The sequence below is a fragment of the Berghia stephanieae genome, chromosome 8 (genome assembly GCF_034508935.2).
Source record: "Berghia stephanieae isolate SIO BIC M18660-M18661 chromosome 8, UCSD_Bste_1.3, whole genome shotgun sequence".
NCBI lineage: Eukaryota > Metazoa > Mollusca > Gastropoda > Nudibranchia > Aeolidiidae > Berghia > Berghia stephanieae.
Genome location: NC_088367.1, coordinates 49,170,575 through 49,188,470, shown reverse-complemented (window position 1 = coordinate 49,188,470; position 17,896 = coordinate 49,170,575). Strand labels below are relative to the sequence as shown.

The following is a 17,896-nucleotide window of genomic DNA, read 5'->3' as shown; positions in this document are numbered from 1 at the left end:
TATCTGCATAAGTGACAGGTCTGTACATCGTGTGTAATTTATCCTCCAGTGATCGGTAGGAATGTGAGGAATGAATGAATCGTTAGCGTATTTTCGTCGCTGACTGTTCCACCTTTTTTTTTTTAATCAAGCACAGTCTGCTATACATTGCACATGAGCCAACGTTTTCCAATAGCTAAATCTGACTCGTGAAGTGAAACAACATTATCAACAAGTGAAACCATTTAGAGAAAAAAAAAAGGAATTAATCCATATATGTGGCTAACCATCTCAATCTAGTATTATCTTAGGATGGGACAGCCATCAGGAAGGGCATTGAATACACAACTGTGTACAGACACCAATATTAACTCTCTCGAACTCACCCTCATTGAAAATCAAACAAATTTGTTCCATTTTCCATGCATATGAGAGTTAAAATAAAACAATCAATTTTGACAATGTCTTGGTGCAAGCATGCAAATAAAAGTCAATTTTGACGATGTCAGTGCAAGCATAGACTCATAAGCGAATTAAAATACAAAGCATTCAATTTTATGTCTTCAATAGTAAGTCGGAGTTTTACCTCTGACAAACACACCAGCATTTGATTCGAATATAAAACATTCAATTTGACGATGACGTCGGGTGCAAGCATCCACCCATATTCAAATTTAAATAATACAGTACAGTCAAGTTTGACTAAGTTAGTCAGTTGCAGCTTTGTCTCAGACAAATACACCGGCATTTAATGACTGTTTAGGAGACCTCGCATGGTCAAGAAATGCAATATGAATCATAATTTAGTGGAAGAAAAGAAAAAAAAAAAACATCAACACAATACAGGATACACGAGATCAGGTAATTAGAGAAAAAAACTGTAAAAAAGATATACAAGCTGCTTTAGGAGAAACTTTACAGATATTGGGTGGGCTTGGTGAAATATTATTTAACTCTCTTGCTCTCAGCATGGACGAAAATTGAATAAATGTGTTTGACTTCTCATGCAAGTGAGCAGGATGCTAAGCCCTGTTTAGTTTGGAAAAAATATGTTTTGAACATGAAAACAATAGTTAAAAAAAATAACGGAATAATAATAGTAATAATAATAATAATAATAATATAATAATAATAATAATATAATAATAATAATAATAATAATAATAATAATAATAATAGTAATAATAAAATTAATAATAATAATAATAATAATAATAATAATAATAATAATAATAATAATAATAATAATAATAGTAATAATAATAATAATAATAATAATAATAATAATAATAATAATAATAATAATAATAATAATAATAATAATATTAAATGTGGAAGGAAAGTAGAGGTGAAGATTTGAAATAATTATAAACTTATACATGTGTGTGTAAAAGAATGAATCGATGTGGCTTCCAGTGGTGAAGTAGCCTACACATTTGCGGGTGTGTAAGGTTTCCTCACCACATTCCACATACAAAATTGTCACTTTATCTTTGTTTTGTTTTTGTTTTGTTTTTAAGGGTTTTACGGCGCTTGCAACACATTCAGGTTATATCAGCGCCAGTAAAAAGGAAGAAAATGGGATAGTAAAAAGTTCTAGAATTACAATTAAAGCACCCAAGAAAAAGTAAGACAAAGGGGAACTGAGAACAAATAGGGATCAGATGTAGATTCCAAGAGCATACCACCAATGTACTTAGTTTGAAATCACCTACAAGTCTCATCCAGGCACAAGCACAAAATCCAACAAAGAGGAATACACTCAAATGCTTACATTATACATTCAAAATAAAAATAATAATACATAACAGAGAGATGATTTACAAGGAAAAAAATATCATCTCCCAAAACAATAACTATGCATTTGACTGTTTCCCTCCCAGCTAGGACTCCGGCCAGAGCCAGGACAAAACCAAGTAATCCCATTCCAAGACAAAGACAGAAAGCATGTTGGAAAACAGATATAAGGGGATAGAAGACGCAGTATGTACCTCCCTGCCCGCTATGAGAGGTCAGGTTCCCCACCCACACTTTATCTTTGTGAAAAATGACACAGACACACACACATAATTACACACACACACACACACACTGATAGAACTAGGCTTAAAATAATCACCAGGCTGTGATATATCACAAGTCATCCATTGATTCGATACAATTTCCAATTCACCGGACTCACTAAAGACTGATTGTTGTTATTATTATCATCATCATCATCATCATCATTATCATATAAGTATTATTACCATTATCATAATTATCATTAACATACAAGTATCATTATCATTAATTACAACCATTACTACTACTTTTATCAAAAATTGGATATCTAATTTTTTTAAATCTAACATTTATTGTTTGTTTGTTTGTTTTTAAAGGGCCTCACAGCATATTTAACACGTGTACGTCATTCATTTCAGACCCAGTACAGGGAACGTGAGGGAATATGCAAATAAAGCTAAACCAAGCAAGATTCTCAGAAAAAGGGGTCAAGATAATGCAATTATTATGACTGGCAAAAAATTTATTATAAAAATTACTATTGAATAGTTGCATTCATAATTATATAATACATAATGTTATAAATTAGGTGAACAACAACAACAACAATAATAATAATAATAATAATAATAATAATAATAATAATAATAATAATAATAATAACAATAATAATAATAATAATAATAATACTAATAATAATAATAATAATAATAATAATAATAATAATAATAATAATAATAATAATAATAATAATAATAATAATAATAAGGCCTTACTCTGAAATAAAAAACATTTTAGATATTCAAGCCAGAAAAAAAAAGCGTTTTGATAAGGACGAGGGTCATTTTAATCGGTCGATATTTCAAAGACAAATTATCTGGCCAAAAATTTTTTTAATGTGTTATCTCAGAGTACGGCAAAATAGTAGTTGTAGCAGTTGAGAAAAAAACAACAACAACAACAAACACAACATAAATCTGTTGATTTATAATTTTTTACATAAAAACGTGTATTTAAGCAGTGTGGCCCGATAATTGTTGGTTTTCAAAATCAGCAGCAAAATAAATAAAAAATATAAAATCAGCAAGCGGTTAAAACAAAATTGATTAATTACATATAAATAAAATAAATCGTAAAATGGGTGAAGTGTGATATGAATTTAAGTACCTTCGACGACGTTTAAAAACCCTACAAAATACAAATACAATTCAATATGGTCCACTCTGCCATCATATGATAAAAGGATGTAAGCTGCATAGTAAACAAAAATGAGCTATATTTATATTCTGGGAATTCCCGGTTCACAGCACACAATACATCAGAGCCATGTAGTTATACCTTTACAAATATATATCAGAAATATAACGCTTTGTTTTTGTTTGTTTGTTTGTTGCTTTAGGTCTCTTCCAACACAATTGAGGTTATATGAGAGGCCGCTGAAACAAAAAAAACAAGCAATCTAACAAAAATAGTACAAATGTCAATCAAAATCATAACCTAAAGATATCATAAGCTAAATTATAAATAACCAAGAACAAACAGGCAGAGGATTTACAGGAAAAAAAATAATATCCCCTGTCAAAAATACAATCACAAACCAAAGAAGCAGGATAGGCTAGTAAAGAGAAGAAGAAACGACATCACTATCAGATCGTACACCCATGCGAACATCATAGGTATATGGTTCAAGGGTGATGCTCCCATCCAACCACCCGCAAATATAACGCTTTGAAATTGAAACATAAAACAAATCCTTAAAATTTCCAACATATTTCCCACCATAGCTCAAAACTAACCCCATGGTGCTTATGTCCTTTTATCATAAGATGGCAGTACTATTATACCAAATAAATTGTAATGCTATACCCTATCACTGAACAGCAGTAGTTCAGAAAATAAAACAAATGTTTCGAACACAGGTTTATTTATTTATAGTCAACAGAATTCTTCTTTTCATTAAAATGGAGGAAAAGTAATGTAAACATTTGCTGCTTGACGCTCAAAGAAATAAATAACAATGTGAAACTGAATGAAAACTTTAATTTAATAAACTAAAACAGATAATGTTGACGTTTCGGGTTCCTCCTTTGTCAATAAAATAACTTGATGAATGAAACACTACAAACGAATCAGATATGTGAGAATCTGTCCTCAGAATTCGTCTGTAGTCTTTCAATCATTCATGTTTTGTTGATAAAGGAGAAACCAAAAACGTCCCACATTATCTGTTTTCATTTACTAAATTCCGTTCAATTTGACAATGTTATTTATCAAAATGGAAAAGGCAGTGATAAATATTTTTTTTTTATAAAACTCGGTTACGTCTAGTCTAGAATAGAAATCCCCTCAGGTCATGGACTTTTTAAAAACATACGAAATTGTGTCATGGTAAAGTCAAGGAATGGCTGTGATCTACATAATAATAAGAAGAAGAAGAAGAAGAAGAAGAAGAAGAAGAAGAAGAAGAAGAAGAAGAAGAAGAAGAAGAGGAAGAGGAAGAAGAAGAAGAAGAAGAAGAAGAAGAAGAAGAAGAAGAAGAAGAAGAAGAAGAAGAAGAAGAAGAAGAAAAATAATAATAATGAAAGAAGATACATGTGTGTACATAACGACATTTTTCATACACATTTTAAAAAAAATAGAAGTAACAAAATGCTTGTATTTACAAATCACAATGAAAAGACTAACAAATCTATTATGAATAAGTGAGCGAGTTTGTGTGTGTGTGTGTCGTGAAATTCACAAATGTGAACTGTAGTCTGAATCCTCTATTTAAGGGACTACTACAACGACCACGAAGAAGAAAAAAAAAAAAAAATTCATTTATACAATATTGACAATAGTGACTCATCATCTCAAACTGGTATTATATCTGAATGAAGCAGACGTCTATTGATGCTATGTGTTTAGGTAAAATATTCACAATATCTGCCAGCTGGATGTAACGTATCAATACAAATAAACTATGTGTACACCTGACCATGTGTATCCTTGAACGCTTATAGTATGATTGGTATGATTTAGTGATAACTAATCACCAAAATGGCTCTCTAAAAACAATAACAAAGAGCTGAATGACATCAATTTCATTCCTTCTACAGGGAATTTAAAGTTAATACGATCAGAAATGAAAAAAATTAACTTTTTTTCTTTTTTGCACATGATAAAACTATACTCAGTGTCCTCAAAAATAAAATCAATTTTCTTCAATAAACCGTCTAAACTTGACCAAACGTTCATGTCTTTGATTATTAATACAGTTTTTAGCACCTAAATCGTCCACCCCGACAGAAAAAACAATTTGAGACAATGGGTCACGATTTGCAGTCTATAATTTATTATTTCAATATTCGAAGCCATTTATTTTTAATAGGTAGTGTTATATCACATATTCGTATCGACTGGCAAAAAATATGCAAACTACTAGTCAAAACCATTACTAGTATCAATGCACAGAATAATAGATTTTTTTTAAAAAGCAAAAATAAAGTTTTCATTCTTTAGCAACACACTATCTCACTTCTCATATATGCCAGATCCACAACAGAAAAACTACTAAACTCTCATTCATTTTTTTTGTTTGTTTTTTTTTCAACTGAACTTAAATTAAATTATGTATATGACTCTGATGGAGGGTCTGTTTTTATTTCTTTTTTAAAAAATAAAAATTTCTTCTGACTACACAGGACTAATGCGGCAACTCCATGATATGACAAGACGAGATGAGGCTATGATGGTAATAAAAAAATCTACGATGACCTCGCAAGTCTTGGCACTTTGATAAACAAGAACTGCACCCATCCCAGCAGGAGGTTCCACAGGGAATGGAACACAGGAATTCGTTTCACCAGGAGCAGACGCCAGACCAGGACACCCACTAAAATTTTCAAGAGATATTGGATTCGCTGAAGTCTGGTGATGGCGGATGAAAAATAAAAAATAGGTTAACATCATGGAATCAGTGACCATTACAACAATAATAATGTCATACAGCTTGTTCGATTCACCAGGTTAAAAAAAAAAAAATTACTTCTCATGATTGTGGCATTCGTACGGTGTTTCCTGGCACAAAGCCGAGACCATACTGCCGAGCCATGCTGACCACATGAATGCCACAGGTCTCATGGAAGCTAAGTTTCTCAGCTTTACAGTAACAATTGCTTGCTACCCTTTGGGTTGAACACTAGTTTAGAAAAATACGTTCTACCGATAACACGACCTTTGTGTTCTTCTGATGACACTAACATTTGGCTGTCTTGCACATCTGTGTACAAAATCAGGAACACTGTCCTTTTCTCATATCTTATCGGTCCGTTTGCATGGAGCACCATTCCACAAAGCAGTCAGTATTCCAAATCATTTTCTCTGTTCACAAAAACCTTTTTTTTTTAAATTTCTTATTCAATATATGTAATTCATAAAGATTTTGTATCACTATAATAATATAGCTCTAAGAGTCCGATAACTGAAGATATTGCTTTAAAATATTTCATTAATATCATTGTTAAGATCTAACTGACTCAACTCCACAATCAATGTTGATTGGACTGAGGGATTTTAGAAAACCAAAGCTCAATCAGTGCTGACGGTGATAAAAAGAGAAAAAGGAGGAAAATATTGAACGATTGCCTTTTAACCTCAATTTAACTGCAAAACAGATAAATTAAAATATTTACAAAATTAAGATATTTTCCACGCTTAAACTGTCAAGAAAATATGAAATCAAATTCTATTCAATTAAAACACTTCCTCATGGCAGCAAGATAAAATACAAACTTATCTCTACTTCCAAGTCCATTTCAATAGAAAATGTAATGCCTCACAAAAAAAAACAATAAAAAAAATTAATTTTTCTACAACTTTTTTTTTTTTTGGCATTTTTTCGTTACTTTAACCTGGCAACCCAGTTAACAAAGCTCCATACCTGAGCAAAGCCTTCTGTGCCCTGGGCAAGTCTTCCACCTCTTCTTTCAAGACGTACATCTTGACGCCCATGCAGTAGTTGGACATGTACTGCTTCCAGTCAATGCTGCGGGGATCGAAGCAGAACATGCGCTTGTCGCCCTCCGACATTCGGTTGAGCAGCATGAACAGGTTGTCGTTGTGGAACTGCCACTCATTGGCCGTGAAGAATTCCATCGTGGACACGGCCTTGGACAGGCGGTCTTGGATTCGGACAAACCTGGGAAGATGAAAGGGATCCATAATTACAATGATCAGAGTACAAATTAATATAATAGCAATAAAAGGTGCATAGCCGAGTCCTTGGAAAAGACTCTTTACTCACATTGTCTCACAGTACTCAGGTGTAAAATGAGTATCTGGCCGTTAACTGCGTTGTCTCAGTCGGAAAAAATTGTAATATCGCCTAACAGGCGTCATGTGTTATTCTATATGTTACGTGTTGCTGTTGGTCGGGGACCCCCTGTAAAGCGCTCTGAGCACGGTCAGTGGATATTGCACTCACGTTTTAAAGAAATGAAGTTTCAAAAACTGTTTTAGGCAGTTGACTATCATATCACTTCACTTTAAACGTAATTCTGTAGATGTCAATAGGCAGAGTTGGTGTGAGTACAGTTTATCATTGAATACGTTTTTTTTCTCCAGATTTTAGAATGGCATAAAATCAAAAGGAAAAAAAAAAAATAACCCCAACTTATATGGGGGTCCTGATAGCTCAGTTGGTAGAGCACTCGCTTCTCAATCAAAGAGACCGAGATCAATCCCAGGTGCAGTCGAGAATTCCCCCCCCCCCCCCCCTTCCCTATCCAGCCAGCAGTGATTGGGTAGCTGGGTCTGTTAGATCGGTGGAGAGTACTTTGCAATAGACTAGCGTCCTATCCAAAGGGTAGCAAGTAATTGCTATTGTCTCCATGAGCCTAATGGCTCTGAAATGACTACTTTTTTTTACTTATACATAATTTTTATGCAGTATGTGAGGCTACCAAGAAGATGGCCAAGGACAGAAGTAAACGGCGGACGATTGAACAGGCCCAATGTGTTACCAATTTCTTATATTAACTCACTCAATCCTAGAGATTTTTGCTACTTTTCAAAATTGGAAAAAAAATGAGCGTGTGCATAGATAATGTTATTCAACTACCATTACCATGTAAAAATTAAAAACATTAGCTTGATACTACGCCCATAACTTGTCTCAGAAAAATGTAATAAATAGGCATTAGGTAAAAGTAACCCCGTGTAAACTACGGATATAGTCAGCGTTAGGTTGAGTGAATTAAGCAAATTTCCAAAACAGATTTCAAAATGTTAAAAGACACTCAACATTATACAAAACTATTTCAGATATTTTTTGCTATGCATACTTACATGGGTTTTTTACCAACAATTCTAAGGAAGAAATCGAAGAAGTAGGCTGGTACCAGCTGCTCAAAGAACCATTTGGTGTCCCTCCAGAATCTGGAATAATGTGAAGCATGCATCATATTTAGTTAAACAATAGACTTGGGGTAATCAAATACTTCATAGGCTAAACAAGTTTTAGATGATATTTCCAAATGATAATAAAGTCTTTTGGGTTTTATTGGTTATTAAAAAATCTGTAATGTAGAAAATTGTAGAGAATGAATGAATTTGACATCACTCAGCGCTTTGTTGTTGTTTTCAGACTGTCAGAGGAGGCATTTCATTCTCACTAAATTTTCCCTTACAGGCTATAAAGATTAAAGGTTTCATATAGTCTTATATGTTGATTACCACTGATTTGGGGGACAGAACTGGTAAGCATTTCATTTAACCATAATGATGGTCTTGATTGAAAAATGTTCAACACAAAGGGGGGTAACCCAACGGAGATTAAAAAACCAACTATGGATTAAAACTCCATTGGTCATAACCGGTTTTGTCACATGTCAAAAAGCGTTTTCATTGGCTATTTTGTTATTGGTAATATGCGCTCAGGTAAAATATTCATAATAACATCCACCAGCCGACACACAAAACTGTGGAACCTTGAACGTTTATAGTCTGATTGATATAACTTAGTGAGAACTAATCATTAAAATGGCTGTCTAAAGAGCTGAGTGACGTCAATTTCATTTCTTTTATACACATGATATGATAATATCATTGTTTGAAGACTGATCTCGGCATAAAATTAGAAAATCCTATAATCTTGAAGTTGATCAGTTGGGGACTGAGGCCACCAACAATCACAACATATCTTGAAATGCAAGTGTTTGGCATGTTTATAGGCCCCCAACAATCACAACATATCTTGAAATGCAAGTGTTTGGTATGTTTATAGGCCACCAACAATCACAACATATCTTGAAATGCAAGTGTTTGGTATGTTTATAGGCCACCAACAATCACAACATGTCTTGAATGCAAGTGTTTGGCATGTTTATAGGCCACCAACAATCACAACATGTCTTGAAATGCAAGTGTTTGGCATGTTTATAGGCCACCAACAATCACAACATGTCTTGAAATGCAAGTGTTTGGCATGTTTATAGGCCCCCAACAATCACAACATATCTTGAAATGCAAGTGTTTGGCATGTTTATAGGCCACCAACAATCACAACATATCTTGAAATGCAAGTGTTTAGCATGTTTATAGGCCACTAACAATCACAATCACAACATATCTTGAAATGCAAGTGTTTGGTATGATTATAGGCCACCAACAATCACAACATATCTTGAAATGCAAGTGTTTGGCATGTTTATAGGCCACCAACAATCACAACATGTCTTGAAATGCAAGTGTTTGGCATGTTTATAGGCCACCAACAATCACAACATATCTTGAAATGCAAGTGTTTGGCATGTTTATAGGCCACCAACAATCACAACATATCTTGAAATGCAAGTGTTTGGCATGTTTACAGGCCACCAACAATCACAACATATCTTGAAATGCAAGTGTTTGGCATGTTTATAGGCCACCAACAATCACAACATATCTTGAAATGCAAGTGTTTGGTATGTTTATAGGCCACCAACAATCACAACATATCTTGAAATGCAAGTGTTTGGTATGTTTATAGGCCACCAACAATCACAACATGTCTTGAAATGCAAGTGTTTGGCATGTTTATAGGCCACCAACAATCACAACATATTTTGAAATGCAAGTGTTTGGCATGTTTATAGGCCATAAACAATCACAACATATCTTGAAATGCAAGTGTTTGGCATGTTTATAGGCCACCAATAATCACAACAAGTCTTGAAATGCAAGTGTTTGGTATGATTATAGGCCACCAACAATCACAACATATCTTGAAATGCAGGTGTTTGGCATGTTTATAGGCCACCAACAATGACAACATATCTTGAAATGCAAGTGTTTGGCATGTTTATAGGCCACCAACAATCACAACATATCTTGAAATGCAAGTGTTTGGTATGATTTTAGGCCACCAACAATCACAACATATCTTGAAATGCAAGTGTTTGGCATGTTTATAGGCCACCAACAATCACAACATATCTTGAAATGCAAGTGTTTGGCATGTTTATAGGCCACCAACAATCACAATATATCTTGAAATGCAAGTGTTTGGCATGTTTATAGGCCACTAACAATCACAATCACAACATATCTTGAAATGCATGTGTTTGGCATGATTATTGACAGCCAGATTGAATTTGATGGAGAAATGGATAAAATCAAAATGGTGGCTTAGGCATGTCAATTTGTTCTACGGCTATGTCTTCTGGTATGACACTCGCTTTCGGATCGGAAGGTCCTGGGTTCGAGCCTCACATAGTTGAGTACTTGGAAAAGGCTCTTAACTCACATTCTCTCACTGTACTCAGGTGAAAAATTAGTACCCGGCCGTTGAACAGTGTTGTCTCTGTTGGAAAAAAATTGTAATATCGCCTAACAGGCATTACGTCTCGTTCCACATGTTACGTGTTGCTGTGGTCAGGGGGCCCTTGTAAAGCGATTTGAGCACATTAAGTGGATATTGCGCTATATAAAAGTTCACGTTTTTTTGTTTGTTCTCACCATACTCACAGCCGCGATTATCTTCGATAAACGGAGTTGTGACTTAATGACAAGACAAGACAAGACCATAAAGAGTGGACAGTATTACCATATAGAGCAGATACTTACGTGTTGAGAGTAAAACGTGGGTTGGGGACTCTGGCAACTTTGTGGCACGGATTCTTCAAGAAATTCTCACAGCTCATTCTCTCTGTAATTCAAAACAATAAATAAGTACATAAAATCTTTCAAAAAATGGTGTTTTAGATTATGTCAGTTTTATTACTTACTTAACCGAACCAGCGACCACCTGATCTCTAGCCCTTCGGCCTTCAGTTTTATTACAAAAGACTAGAACTAGGGAAAGTGTTAATAAAATTTGAAAAGATACTATGATGAAAAACTTAATGCACAGAATTTCAACTCTAGGAAATGTATACTGGTTACTGTAGAATTAAAAGGACAGTAACATTTGCTTGCTACCACTTGGATAGGAAATCAATTAACCAGTTTATGCATTGGCCTGTACAACATTGTTCCCAAATACCATGTCGTGATTTCTAAGAATACACCCTGCAAAGTCAAAGGTCTTGAGGATAGGTACGCGTCAAAGGGAGCAGATCAAAGTAAAAGATCAGGAACTCGAAGATATAGACACTTTCTGCTATCTCGGAAGTATAATTGACAAGGATGGAGGCACGGAAGCAGAGGTGAAAGCACGAATAGGAAAGGCACAGGCTGCATTCACATCTTTGAACAGAGTTTGGAGAACTAAAGATATCTCCCTTCAACTAAAGCTAAGACTTTTCAACTCAAACGTGAAGTCTGTCCTACTGTATGGATGTGAAACTTGGAACGCATCACAGGCATGTATAAGGAGGGTACAGATTTTTGTAAACAGGTGCATGCGTAAGCTACTCAGAATAAAATGGATGGATAGAATAAAAAATGAAGAAGTATGGAAAAGAACACAGCAGAAACCAGTAGGAGAGGATATAGGAAGAAGACGATGGAGGTGGATTGGACACACGCTTAGAAAGAATGACTCAACTATAACAAAGAAAGTATTGGACTGGAACCCTCAGGGCAGAAGATCAAGGGGAAGGCCACGAGGAACATGGAGAAGAATTAAAGAAGCTGATATACAGAGAAGTGGTAAGACCTGGAATGAGATAAAAAAGTTGGCTCAGGATAGAGAAGGATGGAAACTGTTTGTCTGTGGCCTATACCCTGACCCAGGGTGAAAAAGGCAATGATGATGATGATGTCGTGATTATGTTATTAGAGTAATGCAACAGGGTGTTTATTGCTAAAGTCAAACTGAGGGAAAATTAAATGACCAATTCAGGGTTACAAATTCAGGAGGTAAAAATTTACTGAACTTTAACACAAACACACTGACCGACCTCTTCTGAGCACTGAACTCTGGTAAAAAGACATTATGGACTTCATTTTTTTCCATTTAGCATGTGTTGAGTGTTGCTGTTACCTAAGGACCCCTTGTAAAGCACTTTGAGCATGTTTCATGGATATTGCGTTATATAAATGCTCAAGTAAGCGCCTAGAGCATGTCTGTGGAAATCAGGCTAAAGTGCTATACAAATGTCATTTATTATCAATATTGTCATTTTTTTTTTTTTTCTATATTGAGCAAGAAAATTGGACTCTACAGCTCAATTTTGCATTGTTGCATTGTAGTAGTCGCCTAGATTATCTTCAACATCACTCGAGATAGACCCCTAACTCTCGAGTTCACCCTCATTAAAAATCTAACAAATTTGTTCGATTTTCCAAGCATATGAACTTGAGATAGACCGTTAAGAAACATTTCCCCTGAGGATATAAACAAAGGACAATTTTATCTATTCCTTATAAGCTTAAAAACTCACCAATCATTCCCCATGTACACCTGTTGATCTGGCCTGTGGTACAGTTGTAGACTAGTTTCTGTTCTGGTCTGTCAGTGAATGGAGGTGGGTGGGGCAGGAGCGGGAGTAAGTGTTAATTTACGAAAAAGAAAAAAATTAAATATATGTTTGTGGGAGTCCAGCCAAATTCTTAAAGCAGAGATTAACAAGAAGAATGACAACCTACATATTTCGCATTGCAAAGACGTACAATTCAGAAGTCATGGATTCTATGGCTCTGAACCGCTATTCTACTCTAAACAACTATTCAATAGAAGCACTGTCGGCAATGAAACATTTATCCTAGATAATATCTATATCATGATGGATGATACATGTGAACACAAAAAAACTGATAGACACTGAAGATTTTTAAAAATACTGTAGAAAAATAAATATAGCCTACACAGCAACAAGCATAATGGGCAGTAATTAAGTAAAACTAAATATAGCAGCTTCAAAAAAGAACAAAATACTTAACACTGAAAAAAAAAAATTTTTTCAGAAAAATACAAATAAATATTGTCAGTTGAAGAAAGGTTTCTAGCCCAAAACGTTCTATATTAAAGTACTTTGTTGGGTTTTATTTTTTATTTCAGCTGTCAAATTCATTTTTTTCAATACTTCAGATAGATGACCGCACCAGTTTTATTTGAATACAAAGTCTATTCAATCGTCTCACCTTTCCGAGGCAGTGTGCCATGCAACACTAATCATGGCATTGGCGGCAATGTCCACAGGAATGACGTCGGCAGTGCCGTAGTAGTTGCCATGCATCACCATCAGAAGACCTTTTCCAATCTATAGAAAGGGGAGAAGGGGAAAACGGAGGGATAATGATGATCATTTTTTTAAAATGCCTAAACTAAAACATTTCAACAAATAATCATTCCTTAAGTATATCTGGTTTAATGTTTCATTTCCTATGAGAAATCAATCTCTTATTAACTGTCAATTTCTTTTTCTTTTTTTTTAAAGATTAATTGATGATGATGATGACTTTATTATTTTTGTCATTATTATTATTATTATTATTATTATTAATATTATTATTATTATTACTATTATTATTATTATTATTATTATTATTATTATTATTATTATTATTATTAATATTACTATTATTACTATTATTATCATTATTAATATTATTATTATTAACATTATTATTATTATTATTTATTATTATTATTATTATTATTATTATTATTATTATTATTATTATTATTATTATCATTATTATTATTATTATTATTATTATTATTATTATTATTATTATTATTATTATTATTATTATTATTATTATTATCATTAGTATTGTCCTTACCTCATCATAATGATTATGATTGTTATTATTATTATTATCATCATTATTATCCTATATCATATATGTTGTATTTTAATAAAGTTAAGGCAACATTACAACCATGCCAGTAACATTAGTACTTACAGCGGCCAATAAACCCGTGGGACCATTCAAGTTGTCGACCCAACCCTGCAGCAAAAGAAAATGACACAATATATCACTAGGAATACATGGAAATCGATTTCTCTTTATTCATTTATGAAAAAAAATAAAAGTAGACCAATGGAGATGGAGTTTATCCCGCTTTCTATAGTATCCAATGGGCAATAGCTATTGCCTGCTGCCCTTAGGATAGGACACCGTTTTATCACAAAGCTCTTTTGGCCAGAGCTTACCAACCCAGTGGATAGGTGGTCAGAGAAAAAAAAAACCGTAACTGTACAAGGGATTGAAACTATTCTCTTTGAGAGTGAAACAAGTGCTCTACCAACTGAGCACTAGGAACTAACTTATTTCTAAGTTAGAGCAAACTATCCTCACTTTTTTTCACAAAGACTAACTGCTTGACCGCTCTAGACAATTTATTATTTCATTTATCAGACACATTGAATAAAAAAGAACAATAATTCATGCCACAATACAAAAGGTTGACAATTTATATATTGTCTCCCTTGATGATTTCTTTTTACTGTCATATTTTCAAAGAGGGTTTGTTTTGTTTTTTCAGTTCTTTAACTTCTAATAAAATTTATATTTAAAGAGAAGGGTTTGTGATTCTTCTTAAAATGAAACTTTATCACCCAATTCCTTCCAGCATAGAGATGACCTCATGAAAAAGACCTGTCTGTACACTGAGGGCCACCAGCCCCAATGACGGCATCTCATTTTTTTTTTTAAAGTAGTGCAATTTATATAGCGCAATATCCACCAAACGTGCTCAAAGCGCTTTACAAAGGGTCCCTGGCCAACAGCAACACGTATATAGAACGAAACATAATGCCTGCCAGGCGATATTACATTTTTTTCCGACAGAGACATTGCTCTTAACGACCAGGGACTCATTTTACACCCGAGTACGGTGAGAGAATGTGAGTAAAGAGCCTTTTCCAAGGACTCAACTATGCGCCAAGCAAGGCTCGAACCCAGTACCTTCCGATCTGAAAAATTTGTTGTTGAGAAATGTAGAAAATGGTAAGGGCTGCCTGAAGCCGGTGATCGTAAAATACTAACGAAAGAGTGAAAATGGAAAGGCTTCGTATGGGAACAAAACAGACAATGGACGTTTCGGGTACAAACCCTTCGTCAGCACAACAATACACAAATTAGTTAGTTGTTGAGAAATATACTTAGTCCCTATCTCTCACTTGGCATCGCCTGGATAGATAAACCTCCAAGAAAAATTTATTTTGATGCCGAATAAAAGGAATTATAATCACTCTATATTCTAACTTACGGGTAGTGGTTCTTCCCAAGAGGCGCCGACGATGGACGGCCTTACTATGGCCACTGGCATGTCTCCACTCTCCTCCACCAAGAGGTACTCGGCCATGGCCTTGGTGTATGTGTAGGTGTTGGGCCGATCTCCGATCAGCTTTGACGTGAGGGCTTTGATGGCTTCCGGGTCCATCCATCTGGCAAGACAAAAATGGCAAAGTTTAGAGATATATTTCAGAAGAGAGATAGAGAGTGCGAGAGAGAGAGAGAGAGAGAGAGAGAGAGAGAGAGAGATGGGGGAGAGAGGGAGAGAGAGAGAGAGGGGGGGAGAGAGGGAGAGCGAGAGAGATAGAGAGAGAGAGAGAGAGAGAGAGGGAGAGAGAGGGAGAGGGGGAGAGAGAGAGAGAGAGAGGGGGGGGAGAGAGGGAGAGAGAGAGGGAGAGAGAGAGAGAGAGAGAGAAAGAGAGAGAGATAGAGAGAGAGAGAGGGAGAGAGAGGGGGGGAAGAGACAGAGAGAGGTAGAGAGACAGAAAGAGAGAGCGAGAGACACAGAGAGAGAGAGAGAGAGAGAGAGAGAGAGACAGAGAGAGAGAGAGAGAGAGAGAGAGACAGAGAGAGAGAGAAGACACAGAGAGAGACAGACAGAACGACAGAGACACAGAGAGAGAGAGAGAGAGAGAGAGAGCGAGAGAGAGAGGTATAGAGAGAGAGAGGCTTGTTTTGTTTTGTTTATTTTCAAGGGTTTTACAGCACTTGCAACACATTTAGGGTCACTTCAACGCCAGCAAAAAGACAAAAAATGGGATAGTCAAAAAAAGTCGTATAGATTTATGAAAAGTGCAAGAGAATAAGTAAGAAAAGGGGGAAACAGTTCAAATAGGAAACAGATTTAGATTCCAAGAGCATGCCATCAATGTACTTAGTTTGAGATCACCTAAAAGTCTCATCCAGACACTAGCACAGGATCCCAACAAGAGAAACACACTCAAATGCTTATAAAAGATGATATTCAAATCAAAACAAACCCAAAAAAAAAAAAAAAAAAATTTCAGTACAGAACAGAGAGATGATTTAAAAGGAAAAAAAAATAGCACCTCCAAAAACTAATATGTACTATAAATTTGACTGTTTCCCTCCTCAGCCAAGGACTCCGACAAGGGTCAGGATAAAACCAAGTGATCACAATCCAAAACAAAGACAGAGAGCAACTCAGAAAACAAAATATAGTGGGATAGAAGACACAGCAAGTGACCTCCTGCCCACCATGGGAGGTCAAAAGACCCCACGCAGGAATTTTATATTACCTCCCTAACTTGTCAGTTTAAATATTTTCCAACCTAATAATTGAGCTTTAATATAGGGCAATATCCACTAAACATACTCAAAGCGCTTTAAAAGGGCTCCCTGGCCAACAGCAACACATAACATGTAGAACGAGACATGACGCCTATTACAATTTCTTTTTTGGACAGAGACAACGCTGTTTATGGCCAGGTACTCATTTTACACCTGAGTATGGTGAGAGAATGAAAGTAAAGAGCCTTTTCCAAGGACTCAACTATGCGCCGAGCAAGACTCGAACCCAGGACCTTCCGATCCGAAAACGAGTGTCATACCACTGGACCACATAGCCGCACTTACTCGACAGCATCAATGAGTTTGTTGGGGTGTAGTGGTGGATCGTAGACTTTCTCTGCTACTTGATTCTTGTTGCAGTTGGCGTAGGCGGTGGACACATGAATCAAGGCCTAAGGGGTTGGTGAGAATAAAGCAAAAATGTTTTAAAAAAGGGTTGATTTAATCAATGTTAAAAATCAACAGCAAAAATATAAATTAATTTATCAAATTGAAAAAAAAAGAGACAAATACATTTATAAAAGTCTTATGGCATATCAATGTTATCTACTAATAGATCTGAGATGAGCGTTGCAAAGACGTAATTTTTTAAAAAAGGTTTTGGTATTTGTCTTTATCTATTTTTTTTATTTTTTTTTTTTTTTTTTGTATTTAAAACTTCAGCAGCACTCATTGGATTATACTCATGACCAACTTGAAAAATTTAGAGAAAAAAATATACAGTACTGAATTACCCTTTCAAGAAAAAAGTTTACAAGAGTGAAACCAATAGAGAAAAGAGTTTATTGCCTTCACTACATAAAATTAAAGCAATTTATGAAAATCTATTACGCACTGAATGAAGAAGAAGAAGAAGAAGAAGAAGAAGAAGAAGAAGAAGAAGAAGAAGAAGAAGAAGAAGAAGAAGAAGAAGAAGAAGAAGAAGAAGAAGAAGAAGATGATGATGATGATG

At 34.9% G+C, this 17,896-nt stretch overlaps 1 protein-coding gene across 3 annotated transcripts in view; it reads right to left on the bottom strand.

Moving 5' to 3' along the window:
• Positions 1–3,169: 3,169 nt before the first annotated feature.
• Positions 3,170–17,896, bottom strand: part of LOC144978810 (fatty acyl-CoA reductase 1-like) — a 29,173-nt gene continuing 14,446 nt past the window's right edge. For 2 of the 3 annotated variants that reach the window (XM_078925334.1, XM_078925335.1), the window contains exons 5-13: positions 17,230–17,336; positions 15,608–15,785; positions 14,299–14,343; positions 13,531–13,649; positions 12,831–12,898; positions 11,071–11,152; positions 8,311–8,400; positions 6,905–7,162; positions 4,343–5,892 (exon numbers count right to left, since the gene is read on the bottom strand). In XM_078925334.1, coding sequence (XP_078781460.1) covers positions 5,730–5,892; positions 6,905–7,162; positions 8,311–8,400; positions 11,071–11,152; positions 12,831–12,898; positions 13,531–13,649; positions 14,299–14,343; positions 15,608–15,785; positions 17,230–17,336 — 1,110 coding nt within the window. In that variant the 3' untranslated portion in view covers positions 4,343–5,729. Of the gene's footprint in view, positions 3,420–4,342; positions 5,893–6,904; positions 7,163–8,310; positions 8,401–11,070; positions 11,153–12,830; positions 12,899–13,530; positions 13,650–14,298; positions 14,344–15,607; positions 15,786–17,229; positions 17,337–17,896 lie in introns of those variants that run through there. The other variant, XM_078925333.1, reaches the window with a different exon arrangement.